Genomic DNA, 20937 nt, shown 5'->3' with positions numbered 1-20937 from the left:
ATGCTTATGGATTTAATAATCCCACACTAATTTTCCATTCTGTTAAAACAATAGCTTATCTCTCCACATGAGTGAACTTTGCTCGCCAACTGCCCCCCACCCCCGAAGCCTATCATAACCCGTTCCATCTCCGATCCATCAAGGCACTGGGGGAAGCTTCAGCAAGTGTCTCAGATAGTCATAGTCGGGCGGGAGTGAGTGCAATGGGCGAGCAAGTTTGACCGACGTAGATATAAACGTGTATAGTCTTCACAGAAGTGGAAAGTTAGTCTGGGGTTTTTGCTGATCATTAAATACAGAAGAATTTGTCCCACTCTCACCTCAGAGACCGAATGTTGCCTTGTCCTACCTGTATTCTTTCAGGCCAGGTTGATCAACTTGACTTGGAAAGCACCTCGTTACTTCCCAAAGCTAGGTCCATGCTCCATAAATCCCTGAATACTAAATAAGTTGCACGTAATTGGGTTGTGCTCAATGGTAAATACTGGCCATGCTTGCAACACAGTTACCCGTGACTGCATGCATATATGGAGAGCAACCAATAAACACGACGTATCTCAGACTTCCCTGAAGACTCATCTCTTCAGTTAGATAACTCATATGCTCTTTAGAAGTGTCACGAAACACAGACATGGGGAGTGTCCCCAACCTCTGCGTTCCATGGCGTATCACCTGGAGAAGCATTTTTGGGGCAATATTCGGTTATGCTTACAATTTTAGGGATAACAGTCCTATTGTTTATTCAGATAATTTACTGTAATGCAATATTTGGGGTTGAAATAAATGTAATATTCATCATTATCTTAAAAAGGTGATTTCAATTTGATCGGTCAGGCCTTCATCCAGTTTTTCAAACCATTGGCCAGAGTACAGAGTCTGTCCAATAGCAGCAGGTTTTTTGGCAGACCATATCAACACTCACCCATCCACACTTCTCCGAAGCAGCCCTGCCCAAGTTTCACTTCCAGGCGCAAAGATTCTCTGGGGATTTCCCAGGCATCCTTGGCCAGTCCTTGCGTTTGAGGCTTTGCAGTTGGGCAAACGTTGGTTAGCCTGTGGCACAACCCGTCGGCATGTTCTAGATTAAATGAAAGGAGAATGGAAGTGGGTGAGAAATGTAAAAGAATAAAGATGGAGTCAACTGATTTAAAGAACAGGCCATCATTTGTTCCACTTATTTGTTACATAAACAGAGTCAAAGGAGACCCATCGATGGACACTGATCTTGGACAAAATGTTGGTCCTGAGATGGGCCGTTTTCCTCATAAACGGTCATGCACACCATACATGGCCATGCACAGGAGACTGCACATCTTGCATGCCCAAGCATCTCACCTACACACCAGCGTTTAGAGCATCACAATCCCCTTATAACACCCAGAGACGTAGCCAAGATTGTCTAACAAGCGGGACCTGAATGTAATGTAGTTGGGTCCACCGCAGTGCCATTAAAATCTGTAAATGCCCAAAAAGCACTGCAAGTGGGCATTTATAGATATTGGGTGGGCCTCGCCCACTCAGGCCCTACCCTGTCCGCGCCTCTGATCGAACCACCTCAAAGTCTAACCCAGCTGTTACAGGACAAGGTTTTATCACATCCTTGTGCATGGTCTAAATTAAGTAATATAAATGCTCCAGCCATCCCACAACCACAATTTCGCTAGTTTAAAATAAACGGTTTGATTGCTGAATGCCAGCACGGAGGACGAGGAGACGTTCAGAATCACCCAGCCCGCCCGCTGTGCTCCCCAGAACGTACTTGAATAGTAGGCGACAAGCTGCTGCAGACTGGTGAACTGCGTCCGGGAAGTGATGTAGAAACCGCCGCTGTCCAGCTTCCGGATCTTGTAGTGCTTCACGTTCAGCCCTTTAGTGCTATCGAAGTCCGACACAGAGAGGCAGTAGGCACCTGGGGGCCAAAGGCACATTGTTACTCCTGCAATAAGGGGGAGGGGAGGGGTGTGGGGGCTGGGTGTGCGTGTGTGCGTGCGCGCGCGCGTGTGCGTGTGTGTGTGTAAAAACCAGTGATGAATGGGGAATGGTGCAGGGAGAGGAAGAATGCAAGGCAGAGGAAAAGTAAAGCATGGAATGTGGCCACAATGAGAAGCCATTTCTAGTGCAAAGGATCACATGTACGAAGACATGAGGTATCAAGGAGACGAGAGCAAGAGGACTCCAAGCCAAGTAGTTACTGCCATGATGGCACCTGGGGTGCACTTCCTTTACCCTGAATAGACTACTCATGGAGGCTTTGTGCCATCACTAGTCTAACTGTGCTGAAATGCCACTGCCCAACAGATGCTCAGCCAGTCACGACTGGTCATGGATGCAGTTTTGCCATTGCCAATTCTGACAGGGTGTTGGTTGCAGGGTCAAAAATGGTGAACACGACACACTTCAGTTCTCTTCATGCCCTTCATACATACAAGGTCAAGTCAAACTTTGCATTCCCTCGGCCCCCATCACCCAAAGAGTGGAGGCATAATTTATTATTGCCTACCACGTTTTTGTTTTCGAAGACAGCACTTGGGGCTTTAAGTGGGCCGGGCAAAGCCAGGGCAGATCCCTGGAAGTCTCCATAGTCAGACGCCGTGCACGCAGGGACCAGCGTTCTGTAGTTCCGATAAACTAGGAAAGAATTTAGGGAAATGGGCATTTTTATTTTTACGAACAGCCCCACACACCATGATGAGGCTGCCATATTCTCAATTCACATGCTGTAGCTTTTCTGCTTAGTTATAAACATTAAAAAAGATGGTATTGCCCCATCAATGCTTTTTTTTTCCTTCCCGTTTTTTTATTAGGGTGAACATTGCCTTAAGGTGGGAGCATACGAGAACATTTTCAGCTGTATAAGTGGAGAATGGGTTCCGACTCTACAGCGATATCTAGTAACAATCCGTAGTACTGCATCCCATGCTATTAACTCTGCGAGGACATCTATTATTGGACTGCCATAGGGCACCCTTTTGCTAGTTGCTCTGCAGGGATATCAAGTAATGCACCCTTACACTACTGACTGTACAACTCTAGTGGTAGTTTGCATCACTGGATGCATGTGCTTCTTACTCAGCGAAGTCGGGTAACAAAATGAGCGCATTTGTCACCATGGAAGCTTTATGTGGTAGGAAACAAAAATGCCTTTGCTCTCAACAGGAGGTTTGTTGAGTAGGGAGGCAATTATAGAGCGGTTGGGGGGGCGCAGATCCACAATTACGAAACAAAAAGTTATATGGGTTTTAAAAAGGAATGATTGCAAATGTGCCTGCATCTCCGGCTGAAGGCCCAGCAGTCTCTTAGGGGCATAAAAAGACCAGCACAAAGACAGGCAGAGTGCCCTGATGAACAAACTACTTGGATTAAGTTTTTGAAGAGCAGGGTGTTCTGTGTCGCTCACGGGCATATCGTTGTCACAGCTAAAGGGAATGAGGCTTTGGTGTGAAAGAGGTAAAGAAAGGGAGGTGAAAACAGACAGTTTAAGAATGTTGGGAGGGAGAGGTGGGTGAGGAGGAAGAGGCAGAAACAAGTTCTATATTTCCAGGATCATTTAATATGCAATTTGAACACATTCTAGAAGGTACAAAAGGACGTTAGCCCTGGGAAGCCACGAACACAGTCGATTTGATTATTTATAAAAGTCATACCCCATGGGGACCAGACAGCAATCTGCATCTGGGCGCAGATGATCATTGAACACAACAGTTGAACTAAAACTCGGATTTATCTGGTTAGGTACCTAAGTTGCAAATGGGCTCAAATCCTAGCTTCACCAGTGTATGTGATTCTGGGCAAATTAATTAATCTCACTGTGGTTTAGCCACCCAATTTGGTAGTCACGAGAAGTGATACGGTTAGTTTTTACCAGGTTACTCACCGTAGTGACCGCCTTACTCCTAGTCCATAGTCCCCATTCCCCCATACTTATGGGACATCTCTCCGTCCTGTGGGACGGGACCGGAGCACTTTGTAAAAAGCATCCAAATCTTTCCAAAATGTTGTCCTTCCTCTTTCTTCGCCCATCAGTCCTTTTCTATCGCCAGGTCAAAGACCGATTAGCAATAACAGAGGAACCTTATTAGAGGGTACGGCGGGCGTATGGCGGAAAGGGGACTATGGACTAGGAGTAAATTGGTCACTACGGTGAGTAACCTGGTAATACTCCTACGTCCCGTCCCCTTTCCTCCATACTTATGGGAGATTCCCAAGCACTCCTTACAGGAACTATGGGTGGATGGAAATACCCCTTACTGAAACAGGTTTTTTAGTACAGCCTGACCAAACTGAGCGTCAGCTCTTGAGCTCATGTCGAGACAATAATGCTTACAGAAAGCAGATGAGGAGGCCCAAGTAGCTGCCCTAGCAATGGACTCCCAGGGGACATTTCTGAAAAGCAACCTCAGCTGCCTTACCCCGCACCAGGTGTGCATGAATACCCTTAGGAGGATTCAGCCTTTGGACGGTGAAGGACTCCGTGATGCAGGCGGCGATCCACCTAGAAATAGTTGCCTTAGACGCCTGCCTGCCCTTGGGTTACCGAAGGTCACAAAAAGTTAAGAACTCCTAAGCTCAGAAGTCCTGTCCAGGTAGAACTTAAGAACTCTTCGGACATCAAGACAGTGTAGAACCCTCTCAGCTTCAGAGGCAGGGTTCGGAAAAAAGAGCGGTAGGGAGATCGATTGATTCAGATGGAATTCGGTCACCACCTTCGGTAGAAAGGCCGGGTTTGTCCGAAGGACTACCTTGTCCTTGCGAAAGACCAAGAAAGGATGCTCCACAGACAATGCCTGGAGCTCACTCACTCTCCTTGCCGATGTAATGGCGACCAAAAAGGACACCTTCCAAGACAAGTACTTGAGGTCCACTGTAGCCATTGGTTCAAAGGGTTTATGGCACAGCGCCGTCAGGACATTTAGGTCCCACGGCGGGTGCGGACTTCGAACCGGAGGGTAGAGGCGTGTCAAACCTGCAAAATGCCTCTTAACCATTGGGTTACTCAGAGAAAACGAGCACTGATCTGTAGAAAGATAAGCGGAGACCGGTGAAAGGTAAGTCCTGCATGACAGAACATGAACGCCTGACTCCGCTAGAAAGGACACGAAGGACAGCACCATGTCAATCGTGGCCACCCTTGGATCCAACTTCTTCTCCAAACACCAATGACAGAACCTGAGCCATTTACACTTGTACTGAGAGATCTGGTCGATGGTTTCCTGGCTGCCTGGATAATGCGCATGTTATCCGTAGACAAATTCAGATGCTCTAAAGACTTGAACTCAGTCACCATGCAGCCAAGCTGAGCGATTGTGGGGAGGGGTGCCACATTTGTTCCCCCTGGTGAAGAAGATCGGGAGTTACTGGTAACCTGATCGGCGGATACACCGACAGGTGTTGAAGTTCTGAGAACCAAAACCTGGCCGGCCACCACAGGGCTACAAGTAAAAGGGAACAGTTCACCGAGTTCTTCAACTTCCAGATCGCACTGTGAACTAGAGGCAGAGGCGGGAAGGCGTAAGCTCTCATGTTGTGCCATGGAATCTCGAGAGCATCCCCCAGAGAGGAGGCTCCCAGCCCCCCTCTGGAGGCATACCGAGGAAGCTTCTTGTTCACCGCCGTAGCGAAGAGGTCCACCTCCAGTGTGCCCCAACGCGAGAAAATCCATGAGGACCTCTGTGTCTTCAATTCCCACTCGTAGCTGACCACCGTCCGCCGACTGAGGGCATCCGCTGTGACATTCAGCTGGCCCGGGATGTGCACTGCAAGCAGCCAAGCACGCCCACTCCCATATCTGGATGGGCAGGTCCAAAGAGGGGGAGGGGGGAGACTTTGTTCCCCCTTGCTTGTTGATGTAATACATTGACACCACGTTGTCCGTGCGTATGCGGACCACCTTGTTGGCAATGAGTGGTCTGAACGCCCTGAGCGCTAGGAAGATCGCCAGGAGCTCCAAGTGATTTATGTGCAGGAGCTTGTCCTGAGGCGACCAGAGGTCCGAGACCTGAAACAGATCTAACGTCGCACCCCACCCCAGAAGGGAGGAGGCCGTCGTGATCGTCACCGTGGGGACTGGGTCCTGAAACCCTGCACCCACTGACATGTTGCTGAGAGACGACCACCAATCCAGGTCCACTCTCAAGGAATCCGGAATCATTATCAGCTTGGAATCCGGGTCCACAGCCTGACGCCAGGAACTCCGAAGAGCCATCTGTGTCCGTCTCATCTTGAGACGAGCAAGAGGAAAAGCCAGTACACACGAGGCCATGGGGCCCAGAAGCCTCTGGAACCACCAGGCCGACATTCTCTCCAACTGCGCAAAAATCTGACACGTGGCTAACAGATCTGCCATTCTGTCCCCAGTCAGATACACACTGCAGTCGATCGTGTTCCAACGAAAATCCAGGAAAATCAGGTCCTGTGAGACCGTCATGGAGGATTTCTGACAGTTCACCAACAGCCCAAGATGGCTCAGGAGCTGAAGGAGAGACTGGCGGTTGCCCGCTGCTGCCAGCGGACAAGGGCTGCGTAAGAGCCAGTCGCCCAAATAATGATCCACATGGATACCCTGTAGACGAAGATAGGCCGCAATCACCGCCATCATCATCGTGAAGAGAAGTGGCGTCGAGCTGATGCCAAAAGGAGGCACCCGAAACTGGAAGTGCTCCTCTCCCAAAGAGAAGCGGAGATCTCTCCTGTGTGGATTCCAAATCAGGATATGCATATAGGCGTCCTGAAGGTCCACAACGCTGAGCCACTCGCCTATCTGTAAGGAGGAGCGTATCTGGCTGGGCGTGATCATCTTGAATTTCTCTTGGGGTAGGAAAAAATTGAACTGGGAAAGGTCTAGGATGGTGCGCAGGCCAGCCTGGTTGGATTTGGGCACCGTAAACAGCCGGGAGTAGAAGCCCTCCCCTTGCTCCCAAAAGGGAACGGGTTCCACAGCTCTGAGGTCCAGAAATTTCTGAACTTCGGCCTTGAGGGAGGGTGAGCCCGACAGCTGAAAAGGAGGGTTGAAGGGTGGGGTAGAGGGTAAAGGTAAGCAGAAGCCCGCTCGAGTGACTGACGAGACCCATCTGTCTTCTGTGATGGTCTGCCACGCCTCTCAATGAGACACAATGCGTCCTCCCACCGGGGTCTCGTGCTAGCGCGGAAAACCCTCATTTGGTAGGCTTATCGGTGGAGGTGCCACCTGAACCTGATGAGGAGGCTGAGGAGCGAGAGAAAAACCGCGTGCGCTGTTGTCTACGGCGGTTATTCCCCGCTGGAGTATCCACTCTTCGGGATTTTTCGGTCGAGGAAGCCCCTAAAACCAGAGGGTCGACTTTGTGACAATAGTCTGAGATTTGAAAGGAGCTTTGACCAGAACAGACAATGATTTAGCCGTCTGAGTGCTATCCTTGGTCTTGGTGAGCTCTATATCAGTAGAAGAATGAAAAAGCTCCTTACCATCAAATGGAAGATCCAACACCTTGTCTTGCACTTCCTTAGAAAATTTAGTGGCATGCAGCCACGCCTGCCGTGAGGTACCAATCCCCAGCATAAGGCCCCGAGCTGAGGTGTCTACGTGATGAGCCGCAGCCTCCAGGAGATCCTGGCCAAGACCCTGGCATCAGAAAGGCCTCCTTTGAAGTCCTCCAGCTTCTCGACTGGGATGTGCTCTTCAAACTCCGACAGACCTTTCCACATCCGCATGTTAGCTCCCACTAATATCAACTCAGCATTGGCCTGCCTGAGCTGCAAGGCCGAGTTTGTTAAAAAATGTTCTCCCTAGGGAGTCAAGGAGCTTGTCCTCCTTTCCCAAGACCTGAGTAGCCGTTGTGGAAGAGGATGCTGCAGGTCTGGATTGCAAGGTGGCCACAGCCACCACTGTGGAGGAGGGAGGCGGACAAGACAACAGGGCCACCTCTTCCGAGGAATGTAGCCTGTACCTCACGTTAATCTTTTTATTTACGAAAAGTCCCGAGTGTGGCTTTTCCCATACTCTTCCGACCTCGGCCAGAACGTCCTTCTGCAGGAACAGGCCAGTATGCTCCAAGGGAGACGGGGTGAACGCCCCAGAAAGCACGCCACGCCCTCCTGCGGAGCGGGTGCCTCGGGCACCGGAACATCTAAGAAACTCATCATGTCCAGTACCCGGTCATGAAAGGCTCTGATAGAGCGGGGAAGGTCCTCGTTGTCCTGATCGCCTTGAGGATCATCTGACAGGTCAGGAGCCTGCTGAGCCGTGTCAGGCACTGCCTTGTCCACTGAGGACAAGGGAGGCACAGGCTGAAGAGCCTGGGGAGGCACCACGGGCAAGGGAGGTGCCGGCGGAACCACCAGAGGAACGGGTGGAACCGGAGGCGCAGGTGGACATATCTCCTTTGAAATATTCCCTCATGGGGTCGGTGCGCATAAGCGCTTGAAATTTACCGAAAAAGGCGTCCTCAGGAGATTGTTTCGGAACCTGAGGAGGTATCCAATGAGGTGGACAAATCCAGGGATGTAACGGGGAAGGCTGCCACACCGACCCCTCCACCGACATATCCACATAAATCAAAGGTGCGCCCCCGCAGGCAACGTAACATTGTGCGGAAGAGGCATCCGGGTGTTCCAATCATAAACCGGCCGTTAAGGATGCGCACAAGGGACCTTAGGTTCACCCAAGGGACCGAACCCTACACCAGAGGCCGATGGCTTAGTTGTAGGGGTAGCACCTAAAATGGCCGCCGTGGTCCGGGCGGGAACGGGCACCATTTTGTCCTCATCTGAGGGGAACTGCGGTACGTGAGGACGTGAGGCAGGGGTCCCCATCGATGGATCAGGGGTCTTAATCTAAGCCTTAACATAAGGAACCTCGGCAGAGCCGGTACTATGAGGCCTGGAATGTTTTTGAGACACACCAACTGCCAACTGAGCCTTTGAAGGAAGGACCTCGGCACTGCCGGTAAAAGAAGAACTTTGCTTCTTTGCCCCCTCAACAGATCTGGTGTCACCACAAGAGGGGGAACGGTGAGCAACCGCTTTCACCGACGAGGCCTTGTCCGGCCTCTCAGAACTGTTGGTAGCTTTAGCCTCTGAACAAGGGACCTCGGACCCAGGCCCGATAACAGCCTTATCTGCACGGGCCTCGAACATCCGTTCGGTAACAACAAGCCCAGCCAAGACCTCGGGGCGCACCCCGGTCTTGTTTTTGAGGGAAGCCGACAGAGGCCTCAGAGCGAGGGGCCTCGGAGCATACACCTGTATCCACAGGCCCCTTACGGAGACCCTCGGAGAAAACTCTGGTAGAACTATTAGGCCTAACGGGCACCTCAGGGCACACCCCGGTGACTGCTCAGTCGCTCGATCAACGCCCCTCCCGGACCGAGGAACCCGGAAAGGTATCCCCCGGCCGGGGTTCTCTGAAAAGTAAAGAATTTACTGGGCATTTTTTTCTTCTCGTCGATGAACGCCTGAAAATGCAAAGGAGGAGTTCGTCGGAACACCTCCTCCCACTGACGTTGAAGTGCCCGGACCGAAAGGGAGTCACAGTAAAAACAAGAGTCCCAACGGTGTTCCAGACCCAAACACTCTAAACAAAGAGGATGGGGATCCGCCCTCGCGAATCGACGGTGACACAATGAAAAATCTGGAAAGTCTAACTTGAAAGACAGACAGACTAATAAACGAACGCTAGCGAGAGCCAGAGAGGAAAAAAGGGAAGAAAATCTTCGAGGATGCAAGTGCATCCGGCTCCGATCGAGCGGAGAAAGGACTGATGGGCGATGCGCGGGGCGGAGCCAAGGTGGGCGGGGTTGCAGCTGCGTGCTGGGCCCCGCGCAATAAAGAGAGGAAGGACACATTTTTGGAAAAATGTTGATGCTTGTCACAAAGTGCTCCGGTCCCGTCCCACAGGACGGAGAGATGTCCCATAAGTATGGAGGAAAGGGGACGGGACGTAGGAGTAAGTAGATTACAGCGTAGCATCAACATGTCAAAATAAATTGCTGGTGGATGTATAAATTGTTTTTTGTTGCTGAAATTTCAGTACTCAAAAGAACTAGTTTCCAGTTGTGTGGGTTGCTTGCCCCACAAAGAAAGTTCATCTATGGGTGCAGGAGGCCCTTGCCTAAGTGGCATGCTGCCCTTTAGATTATGCCCCTTGGTGGAGCCCGCCTCGATTCTGCATGTTGAACCATGAAGAGTGCATCCTGAGTTTAGCGCCCGATTCATCCATGCAAGTCCCGAGACCCTCTCCTGCACCCACTTCTTACACAGTTCAGGGTTGGCATGGTCAGTTTATGCCCTGCAGCCCAAGCAGTGAGCGGGCCATACTCCCACTGCCAGGCACCAGCATTACGATAGCGGAAAGAGTTGCCCAGACATGCCAGCATTAAAGGGATACACTGATAAAATGGAGACCGTTGAGATTAATATTTTAAATGAGAAAGTGGAATATTTTGAAACGCTTTCATCCTGGCACGGTCAGGATTCAGTTAGCTCTTTTGCGCACAAGCTCTAGCACAGTCTGCCTTGCAACATCAAATGCCATCTAAAAATATGTTTTCAGGCGCCTTGTCAAGGATGCAATCTATAGAAACTCAAAGCGCGTTTGTGGAGAGCTGCTCAATGCCGGCAGCTGTCTTCCTCGCCTACCCTATGTGAACTGAATTCCTTAGTTGCCCATCGCAGCTTTCGCAGACAACAAGGGAACCCTCGGGCACTATCGGAAGAGGAGAACAGGCCAACTGCCGTTGCCATGGGTTACACAGCCATTCCCCAGCTCAATGACCCAGTTTCTTCGATTTCTCGATGCAGTTGGTTGTGCTGCTTAAACCACACTTTGCAATCGCACCCAGCACTTGCTGTAGCCACCCAGGAGGGGAATCTGGTCCACAGTAAGCAGCTGGCCAATAGCCTAGCGAACAGGCTCGGACTGCCCTATTGGCCAAGGTCCAAAAGTGCTGTCCCAACATGCTGGTGTGGGCTTGGGGACCAACTTTAGATTTTGGCTATGGGGACAGAACTTCCCAAACCCAGAGAAGCAGAGCCGCCGCACCAGTAGTGGACTGGTAAGCCAAAGAGGCCCTGGAAATAATGTTCAAAGTGACCCCATTTCACACGTTTTCATCAAGCCCAAAACTTTTCCTATAGGAAAACTTGGAATACCACACAGGGTGAAGAGGCCTACCGGGAAATCTCCAGTGTTCTCTATAGGCCAGTCCAGCTCTGCGCCGCAGCCATCAACAGGTTGAAACAGCACATTTAGAGGACATTAGAAGAAAAAAAAATCAATAAGCTTTACAAGAAAGTCTAGACTTCACATCCCAGCAACAGTAACCTAACCTGCTGAGCTGTATTTTTCTTTAGGACCTCTACTTCCCTTTACTATTCCCACGCCCGCCTAAAAGCTTCGGGCCTGTTGCCGCTACCCTTCCTGCGTCCTACCCCCCAACCCCAATCCAATCCAAGGTTCAGGTGGGTCCATAGATGAGCCTTCCTTTCCACTTTCAAGTGAGCAACACTTTTACATTTTCTGTGCCCACGCCTAGCTGAAGATTTGTGGGGGCCCATTTCAACATGACAGTGCCCCCCCCCCCTTTGCTTAGTGCGGGAAGCAGTCGGAGACACCTGTGAGGGGGGATGAGGGATACATTAAAATGGAGGTAAAACTAACTTTAATAGCTGCTAATTATCAAGAGACTGCAGGGAGGTGAAACACGGAATGCCCGTGGAATAGCTATGAATCCTTTTAAGCAAGTAGCCGACGTGGAGGAACCAGTGTTCAAAGGCAACAAGGTGATAGCACTTCCGTTTCCCCCAATGGAAGTGACGGGCTCCAACAAACGCAGACTGTAAGTTGAGCGCTGCAAACACTAAGCTCCAGAACGTAAGTGAATCTATAACGGAATGGAATTGCTGTTTTTTTAGGCTGACAGGCAATATGGGTCAGTAGCTGCGGTCCCCCTGAGGATCGAGGCATTTGAAAAGGCTGAAAGGCCCTGACAGTCCCTGCCTGCGCCAAGCAGGAGAGGATCCAGAAGCATAGTCTTACCCAATGATTTAGAGGACAATAGTTTTTTTCCGTTTTGGTCACCCCAGCCAAAACTTGCAGAATCTCTGCATGGGCAAAATGACACTCCGCCTCGCTGGTTCAAAGAGAAAGGGGGGAACTGCCCCACAGCCCCATGGGTAGGTCTTCACTGTGCAGTGTGTCATTTTGTCCAGTGCTACTGAACGAACATTCTTTAAAATTCTGTATTTTAACACATTGTAGCAACAAAAAAAAAATTCCCTTTGGGTTCACTAATGGAACAAATCGTCATTAGCATATGTGGGACACTTCTTCCATCGGCGCCCACAGCAATTGTTATATCCCAGTCCAACCCTACTAGGACATAGCGCCTGTTAGGGAGAAACCTGTGCAGTTCCCTCTGGGACCACTGCAAAAAGTTTAAGACTACAGGAGTTAGCAGTAAACCCAATTGGTAGCAGTCTGCACCACCCAGATTTACCTGGTAGCTGTGGCTGAGCAGTCAGACTTCTCTCAAGACGAGTTAGGCACTATATAGAGTATACAAGATAGGGCAATTTACACAGTAGAACAAGCAGACACAGATCAGAGCTTGGGTGTAAAGATATATAATTATTTATTTAAAAACATCTATGAAAAACACACTGGCACTAATATGGCAAACAACTTCAATCACAGTTACTATAATTATATATCAATCCCATAACAATATTTCGACAAGTCTAGGTTCAAGACACCACTTATTTGCAGACAGAGGCGAGTGCTTAACCTAGATGGAACTCTAGTATTGGTTAGAAAGGGAGAGAAAAAGGCAGGGTAGGAAACCAACTCAGTACCAACACTTTTACGAAGCAAATACAAGGCAAGCAAGGCAGGGTCTACTGTAGATCACAAAGTTCAGAGGCCAGGCCCACTCGGAGAGAGGCAAGGCGCTATGTCCCAAAAATACCACAGTGGAAATGCACTTCAAGTCTTTGTAGCAAAATGTCACAGAAAGGTTGGACCAGTTTTAGAACAAAACTTAAGAAGGTCTGGAGGAGACCCAGTGGAAAGGTAAGGATTTAAGACACCTCACGCTAACCGTTTCAAGGGAAGCTAGGTGGACACAGTACCTTGAAAGTGGAGAGACAGCTCCGGCGGGGGCAGTTCTTGGTGGTGGATGCAAGTCGGGGCTTTGCCAGAAGAGATGATCTCGTCGTAGAGGAAAGTTGAAGATCGTTGCACCACCAGGGAAGAGACCAGAAGCGGAGTGCTCAGTCACAAGACACCACCTTTTGGTCGCGGTGTCCGGGGTGCTCAGCACGGGCAATTCGGCCACTAGACGTCCTGGAAGCGAAGAAAAAGCAAGGGACTGGTTGTTCCCACCAGTCAAAGGGAAGAAGACTCTCCAGCAGGGAGATCTCTGTCGTTGGGAAGTGGTGAGTCGGTTCAACAGGGCTCCACCGGTGGTGCCGTCGTTGCAGGTCGGCTCAGCTTCTCCCTCGTCGGATTCTTAGGTCCGGTGGCGACTTCTGAAGTTCCAGCCCCCAAAGCCCTGCTTTTATGCAGAAAACCCCCATTCATTCAGCCTAGCTGTCAATCAAACATGCTAAGTGGTGAGCGGGGCGACTCACCACTTGGGCCGATCACACCAGAGTGCGACTTGAGTTGGCAAGGCAACTCAGTCCAGGGTGCCTAAACCCCCTCCCACACCCCCTGTGGTCCCCAGACAGAATGGCACCACTCTGGAGAGCTTCTTTGCAGAAGCCCGCCAAAAGTGGAACAAAGGGCTCAACCTTTGGTTTGGAGTTACAGAGGCGAACACATACGCCATTTAAAAACCGAGTTCTGGCAAAAAATACCGACCAGTGAATTCATTTTAATTTAATAAACCGGCGGTATGACCGAGGCTACATAGAAAAAGTATTAGCCTTGAACAATGGGAAAATCCCATAGGAATATATTTGCGGTCAAATATATAAAGTAGTATCCAATGCCACCAGCCAAAACTCGACGAGGGGGGACGGGACAGTGCCCCCTCGAACAACAGACCCAGGGGTAATCGAATTACCCCTATCAGTACGTCCACAATAGGATGGTTTGTACTGGTTCTGTTAGTAAATTTAGGTCTAGTAAAGCCAATGGTGACTTTACATGCCCTGGGAGACAGTAGTCAGTCCCAGGGTATGGAGTCTATGGTGGGGGTCACCTCGGACACCCCAGTGTTACGGCACGGAGGGTGCTGTGTAACACACATAGCAAAACACATGAGACCCTATGGAGTAAAAGACCCCATAGCCCATAGAACACATTAGCATTCAAAGAAATACCACAAATCATGTCCAAGAGTGGGAGAAAGAGTCTCACTCTTGGCAGGATGAAAAAAACAAACTCCAGAAATCCAGCAAAGCTGCTGGTGGACTCACTAGGTTAGGAAATTCAGCCTAAACAGAGAATTCTCCCTAACGCCGCCTAAGGGATACAAGCACGCACACATGAAGGATGAAAAAAACAAACTCCAGAAATCCAGCAAAGCTGCTGGAGGACTCACTAGGTTAGGAAATTCAGCCTAAACAGAGAATTCTCCCTAACAACGCCTAAGGGATACAAGCACGCACACATCTGGAAGGTAAAAAAACATTCTACCATCGAAGAACAACGTTTTGCCCCTCCCCAAAATGCAATGTGCCCAGGAATTTGAATAGACAGCTGTAATGTCATACATGGGCATCAATACGGAAGGAGGAGTCTGAACATTATTTAACAATACATTCTTGTCAAGAGGGGCTCCTCGCCTAGACTGGAAGGAGACAGAATCTGCGTCTCTGACTCAAAGACCTACTGCATTCATTCTTCACGAATGCTTTACAACCTAGGTTAAGGGTGTGCAACCTTGGGCTCACCAGATGTTTAGGACTACAACTCCCACCAGCCCCGCCCGGCTTAATCAATGTTCGGGGACCATGGGAGTCAGTCCAAAAAATCTGGGGATGCTGGTGGTCTCGTGCAGAAGGGATGTGACCAAGCAGTTTGGGCTGGACTACCCCTTTTGGGGTGGACCTAAGCCTGATTTGCATATGGTCTTTCCCCTTTTGTAATGGCTTGGCATGTGAAGAAGGATGGTCTGGAGTGTTGCCCAGAGCCATGCCAGAGGTTAAGATTAATTCAAAACCTTCCAGCCATCACCCCTTCTGTTTTGCATCGTCACCCCCGAGTGGGATGGGTATGCCCAGACGTGGGTCCTGTGCCTGCTGGGCCTAGAGACCCAAGCTACTCCTCAATGATCAGGCCCAACAAGGCTGGAACATGTCTGGGGATGCTCGTGGTCTCGTGCAGAAGTGATAGAACCAAGAAGTTCAGGCTGAACTACCCCTTTTGGGGCGGGATCAAGCCTGATTTGCATATGTTATATTGATTTATACCACGCACCACTACCACCTAGGGGTAGGACTTTCCCGTTGTGCAATGACGTGGCAGGCGAAGAACGATGGTCTGGAGGGTTGCACAGAGCAATGCCAGAGGTTAAGATTAATTTGAACCCTTACAGCCATCACCTCTTGTTTAGCTAGGACTACAACTCCCAACAGCCCTATGCGGTTTAATCAACGTTCAGGGACCATGGGAGTCAGTCCAAAATATCTGGAGAGCTCAAGGTTGGAGACATCCCACTGCATTCCCACCTGACCTTGGTCGATGTTGACATTTAGTGGGGAGAAGAACAGGCTCAAGCCTCCTCTTGTATAAAACGTGAAGACAAGGAATTTAAAAGAATGTAAGGGCCAACCGCACTATTAAAAAAAAAAGGTCCCTTGGGTCGTGAGGATGCATGGTCTACTCTGAGGGACACTGAAGCGGAGTGGTATGCTTTGCAAAGCCTGGTAGAGGGACAGGGCATGTACAGGTAGGAGTGTGCATTTGACAGTCCTTCCAGTTCTCTGGTGCATTTGGCCCTCCCTCGGGCTTTCTGGGTCACTGTTGTGGACTAGTAGGGATTCAAACAGTGTCAGAATTAGGAATACAATGATTACTTCAATTTTAAAATTGTTTTTTTTTTGGTGCGAAATGTAGCTAGCACAGTCTGGCTGCCTAACTAAGATCCTTTGCAGTGTTTAAGTAGAAATTAAAATATTTTAAAAAATTGGTGCAGAATTAGGGAGCTTTGTCAGACATGCCCCGAGTGTTTCCCAGTTAAGCAGAGGACTGATATGACAAAATTAGGGAAAAGACTGGTGTTCAAATGGTCCATCCTCTGGATCCAACATGGTACTCTCTTCTCGGTGTCTGGAGATTAAAACCCAGATGCAGCACAGAAACTTCCACTATCAAGGTGATTGACTATGCCCTTAAAATCCATGGTCATCCTTGCCTCCTGGTTCTGCTTGAAGTCTCAGCAGCATTCAACACAGTAGACTACCAGACACTCAATGACAATCTACATTCCCGCATGGGGATCAGAAAGATCATTCCTCAGCTGCTTCAAATCCTGCCTTGCTAATAGCCAGCAGTTTGTACAAATTGATTCCTCTGGATCACCAACCCTATCCAACACCTGTGGAGCCCTGCAAGGATCCATCCTCTCCCCAGTGATCTTCAATCTTTCCATGGAACCGCTTTGATCCCTCCTTACTCCATACAAAATCCACATGCACCAATACGCAGATGACGTGCAGCTACACTTCCTCCGAAGTCATCCACGGGCTGAAGGCACTCCTCACATTGATCCAGTCATGGATGTCCAGTGCTTACCTGAAGCTTGCCTCTCCAAGACTGAATTCCTACTGCTGAACACCACAGAACACCCTGGCAGCCAAACCAGACACTCTGCTATGTACCTGGAGGGCTTCACATGCCAGCTGGCCACCTGCGCAAAGTCCCTTTGGTTCGACAACGGCCGACACCTCTCCTTTAAACGGCACATGGCAAGGAAGACCCACTCAGTTTGGTAAAACTGTTCTCTCCTGCAGAAAATCAAGCCCTTCATCCCAGAAAAACCACATGAGATCTGTTGTACAAGCCTAGGTCATCTCCCACTCAAAGGTTAGTGACAATTCCCCATTGAAAGGCCTTTCAGCAACCACCCTAGCACCTCTGAGCTTTGTCCTGCATGCTGTGGCTACAGCATACAGAATACATCTCAGAGGTGATGCTGCAGCTACAGCATGCAGGCCACATCTCAGAGGTGCAAGGGTGGCCGCTGGAAGGCATCATCTGCAGGTCCCCAAGCAACCTCACTGAGAAACTCTGCATCTCCAGAGGCATGTGCGCCACAAGGAGGACATGTGCAGACTAACTCTGCCGGTGCAGGAAGCAAATTACCAGAAGGCAGGCCCTCTTTGTCAACACCACAAGACTCTGGAGCCTCTTCCCCATCAACAGACTCGCCCCCTGGCTTCTGCAGTTCAGGAAGAGGCTGAAGACCCTCCTCTCGAAGAAATTGCTTCTCCCTAACACCTGGGTCCACCCTTCAGTCATTACATACCCTACCCGAGACGGGTGATCTGCTTCATATGGCTTAGTCTCTGGATTGCTAGTAGATCTCTTGCTGCCAAATTACCCGCCCTCTCCCTCACCTATCAGCTCCCCACTCTGGTTTCCCAGCTTCCCACACAGCGTTCTTCCCCTATGATTGTAAAGCACTCTGCTGCTTCCCGAAGCTTGTAAGAGGATTCAATTCAACACTACAGCTAAGTCAATGCCTAGTCTGGGATACTGAATGGAAACCCTTATTGATATATCTTTATGTCCAGTTCATGCGTTCTGGATGACTACCCCTATATAACACCCCTCTCTTAGAATCCCCCTGACCCCACTGAGCCAAGAAGTAGTTCTGTTTTGCAAGTTTAAAAGGTTTATTTGATAATTTAAACAATATATATATATCACATTTTATAATAATTTAATAATTGAATATCACACTGAATCTGAGCAGTAATCAATAACGGATAGTCTGGCACTAGCACACTTCTTTATAATCAATGATGAGTGGTTATAGGATGGATAAAATAGCAACAAGACTTTATGGTTTCAAATGGATGCAAGGTGGAATGAAAATGCAGTACAGAAAATACTCAATATGCGTTCAACAAAACAATGTAATCACTTTTCTCTGGCAATCCCCTCCCCCCCTTTATGCAATGCAAGGAAATGGAAGGAAGCACACAGTTCTCAGAAATGCAATCAAATGTGATTCAGTTCACCCCAGCAAGCTTGGACTACAGAAGTTTAAAACACAGGCCCAAAATTCTTTTATATGTGCTGGAAATGAAATGAAAAATATGCTAAAATGCTTTTAATTCCCTCTAGAGGTTCTAGGTGAGTGAAATATACTTGGGATGAGTTCAGGCTCACTTTAGCAAGGATCTAGGGTGTAACTAGCAGGTTAAACGAATTTTTGGCAACTGAAAGCAAGAAAACTTCTGTTTTCACACGTGGAGAAATTTGCAAATCGCGGCAAATTCGCGAGTGCGTTTTTCGCGATTGCGGCAAAAGTATCGGAGGTAGGAATGCGGTTCTAGGTTCGTAGAAAAGCCACGATTCCCAGCTTTCAGAGGAAAGTTACTGCAAGTCTCTAGCACAAACGGTCACGGAGATATGAGCGATTAAATAAAGGTCGTTTTTCAGATTTGAAATTTTAAAGTTCAAAAAGACAAGTGCAGCTTGCAACTAGAAAATGACAGGTGACAGCTTTGCAAATGACAGGTGACAGTTAGGAGGCAGTTCTACTTAGATTAAATTATATTATTTTAACTAAGAGATTGGTTCTGCACAGTTTGCTAGGTACTCACACTATATTCTTGAATTAAATGGGCCTCGCCACAGATCTGGTCAGGTTTTAGACTGGTCTCTGCACTTCACAGTGATCTGGGTCAGCTCTCTCTCTCTGGATTCTGGAGATTGATGGATTTGAAGTCTGGATCTTTCTGCACAGCTTTCTCTAGAGATTGATGGAGGTGAAGTATGGATTTTACGGCAGAGCTTCCAGCTGCAAATGGATTTGAAGGTCCCTATCTGTCCTGTCTGTCTGCTTTTATCTGTTTTTAAAATGGGTGTGTGAGAGCAGCATCACTAGCCAGCCCCTCTCCACTTGTCATTGGCCACTTCATCCACTTCCACTTGATTGGGGGAATGAAATGAAGTGTCATCATGATGAGGTCTGTTTATGGCACAGAGAACCCACCCCTGTTAACTTTACACACAATCTATATTTGAACCAAATACATATTTGCAGAGGTACATATTGTTTTAAAATCATATGCACCCCTCACATATCACAGGAGGTATCCCCTGTTCAAACTCTGCTCTTCCTGGGGGCTTGCATTCAGAAATGGCACATATTTCACTTTTTAACTGATTTTGCAATGTCGGACATTAACCCAAATTTACACACATGTGCGCAAGGAGTATGGACATTAGTTGATGAAGTGTCAGATTTTTCACATGCACACATTTTGAGTAATATCCTCTTTCCGCTAAAACCCCCCTGAACATACCACCGGGTCCTAACACGTCTTAAAATGTGGGCAGAAAAATCACAAGAATTATGGTATCATTTAAATAATTTTCACAAGTCCATACTATGAGTTCATCTTTTTAGAGTTATGTTCTGGCCCCAAAGGGGTGTGGTTTCCCCCCAGCACAAGGTTGAATTTCTGGTTTTTCCAGTTCTGCCAAGCCAGCTTGCTCTCACAGGCAGTGCCCCTCCCCTGTCCTTCCAGGAGGAAGCTCCATTTACGACTCCCGCCAATAAAACATTTGCCTGAGTCAGGACAGGGCTTTGTTCAGAGCTCCTGTATTCTGTGGGGGCTCCCCTTAATTCAATTATCAGAGAGATGGCATATCCTTAGTGTGGCCAGGAAAAGGCAGATAGGCCTTGGAACACAGCTGTGACTCAAGTTTCACTCCTGATGGGGGGTAGTTGCCAGGCAAAATTGGAATCTCTTTAAGCCAGTTTTTAGCTACATGTCATTTCTGTTCCCCAGTTTTCTGCATTCAAATAAAACTAAACATTTTTACATATGCAGCTAGAATGCTGATTCTAAGTTTAAAACTATGACATTTAAACAATTGAAACCTATGTGACACTCAAAAGTAGGTCACTCAGTCAATTTAAACATTTAGATTTTTAGTGTCTTTCAGTCCAAATTTACTTAAACTGCTGAAATCCACAGCTCAGCCAGTCTTGTTATAAACCTTCAAGTCACTTCAGAATATAACTTTACATTGGATCCACCTCTCAGTAAGTCTTTCTTTGGCCTGCTTTGGGTTCATTTATTCAGTTTTATACAAAAAGTAAAATCTGGTGTTTTAAAACGCCGGCTTTTGGATAGTGGTGAGTACTGGTACTGCACCCCTTTTTGGGATTTAAGAAAATGAATTCCCAACAGTTATGGGTTTGCTTTTGGCAATCAGCATTGCCATTCCCAATGGTTTCAGACTACTGTGTGGGTAGTCCAATGGTGGTTTTAGGCAGTGTCCTTCTGTGCCCATAACATCGGCAAAAATGAGTGGCAGCCTATTCTTCATGCATTTCCCTGGGCATTTTCTGGGAAGCTCTGGCCATCATGATGTTTTCCATGTCTGTACTGCACAGTTTTGAGGTAGGGCTTGGATGCGTGGATAAAAACATCCCACAAGCTAGGTGTCTGTTCAATAAACACCACTAATAATAATGAATGGTTGGCTCCCATGCAATAAGACGCTTTGTCCAGGGGCGGTGGCATTACGCTCTGGGAAGTGGGTGCGCGGGAAGCAAACCACTGAAGATGGATTGTTGTTTGTTAAGGTGGGAGAGGTTTATTTCACATTTTCTGAAAGCCAGATTTGGACAGATTGCATGCGAGTTGACACATTGGGTTTGTGGTAAAATCAAACTCTTCAATGAAAAATGGGTCCTTTTGGCACAACTCGAAAACCATGTCTCAAATGGCATTGCTTGATAGCAAGCATAGTGAAGGCATCTTTTAATTGTA

General features: G+C 48.4%; 1 protein-coding gene across 9 annotated transcripts in view; it reads right to left on the bottom strand.

Moving 5' to 3' along the window:
- SRC (SRC proto-oncogene, non-receptor tyrosine kinase) overlaps positions 1-20937 on the bottom strand; it is a 520693-nt gene that overhangs the window by 66804 nt on the left and 432952 nt on the right. For all 9 annotated transcript variants that reach the window (XM_069652377.1, XM_069652381.1, XM_069652378.1 and 6 more), the window contains 2 exons: positions 1760-1909; positions 923-1078 (listed from right to left, as the gene is read on the bottom strand). In XM_069652377.1, the coding sequence (XP_069508478.1) occupies positions 923-1078; positions 1760-1909 (306 nt within the window). The remainder of the gene's footprint in view (positions 1-922; positions 1079-1759; positions 1910-20937) is intronic.

The sequence above is a fragment of the Ambystoma mexicanum genome, chromosome 3p (assembly GCF_040938575.1).
Source record: "Ambystoma mexicanum isolate Mex_15411 chromosome 3p, UKY_AmexF1_1, whole genome shotgun sequence".
In the NCBI taxonomy this organism is placed as follows: Eukaryota; Metazoa; Chordata; class Amphibia; order Caudata; family Ambystomatidae; genus Ambystoma; species Ambystoma mexicanum.
This window is presented reverse-complemented; position numbering and strand designations above follow the sequence as displayed.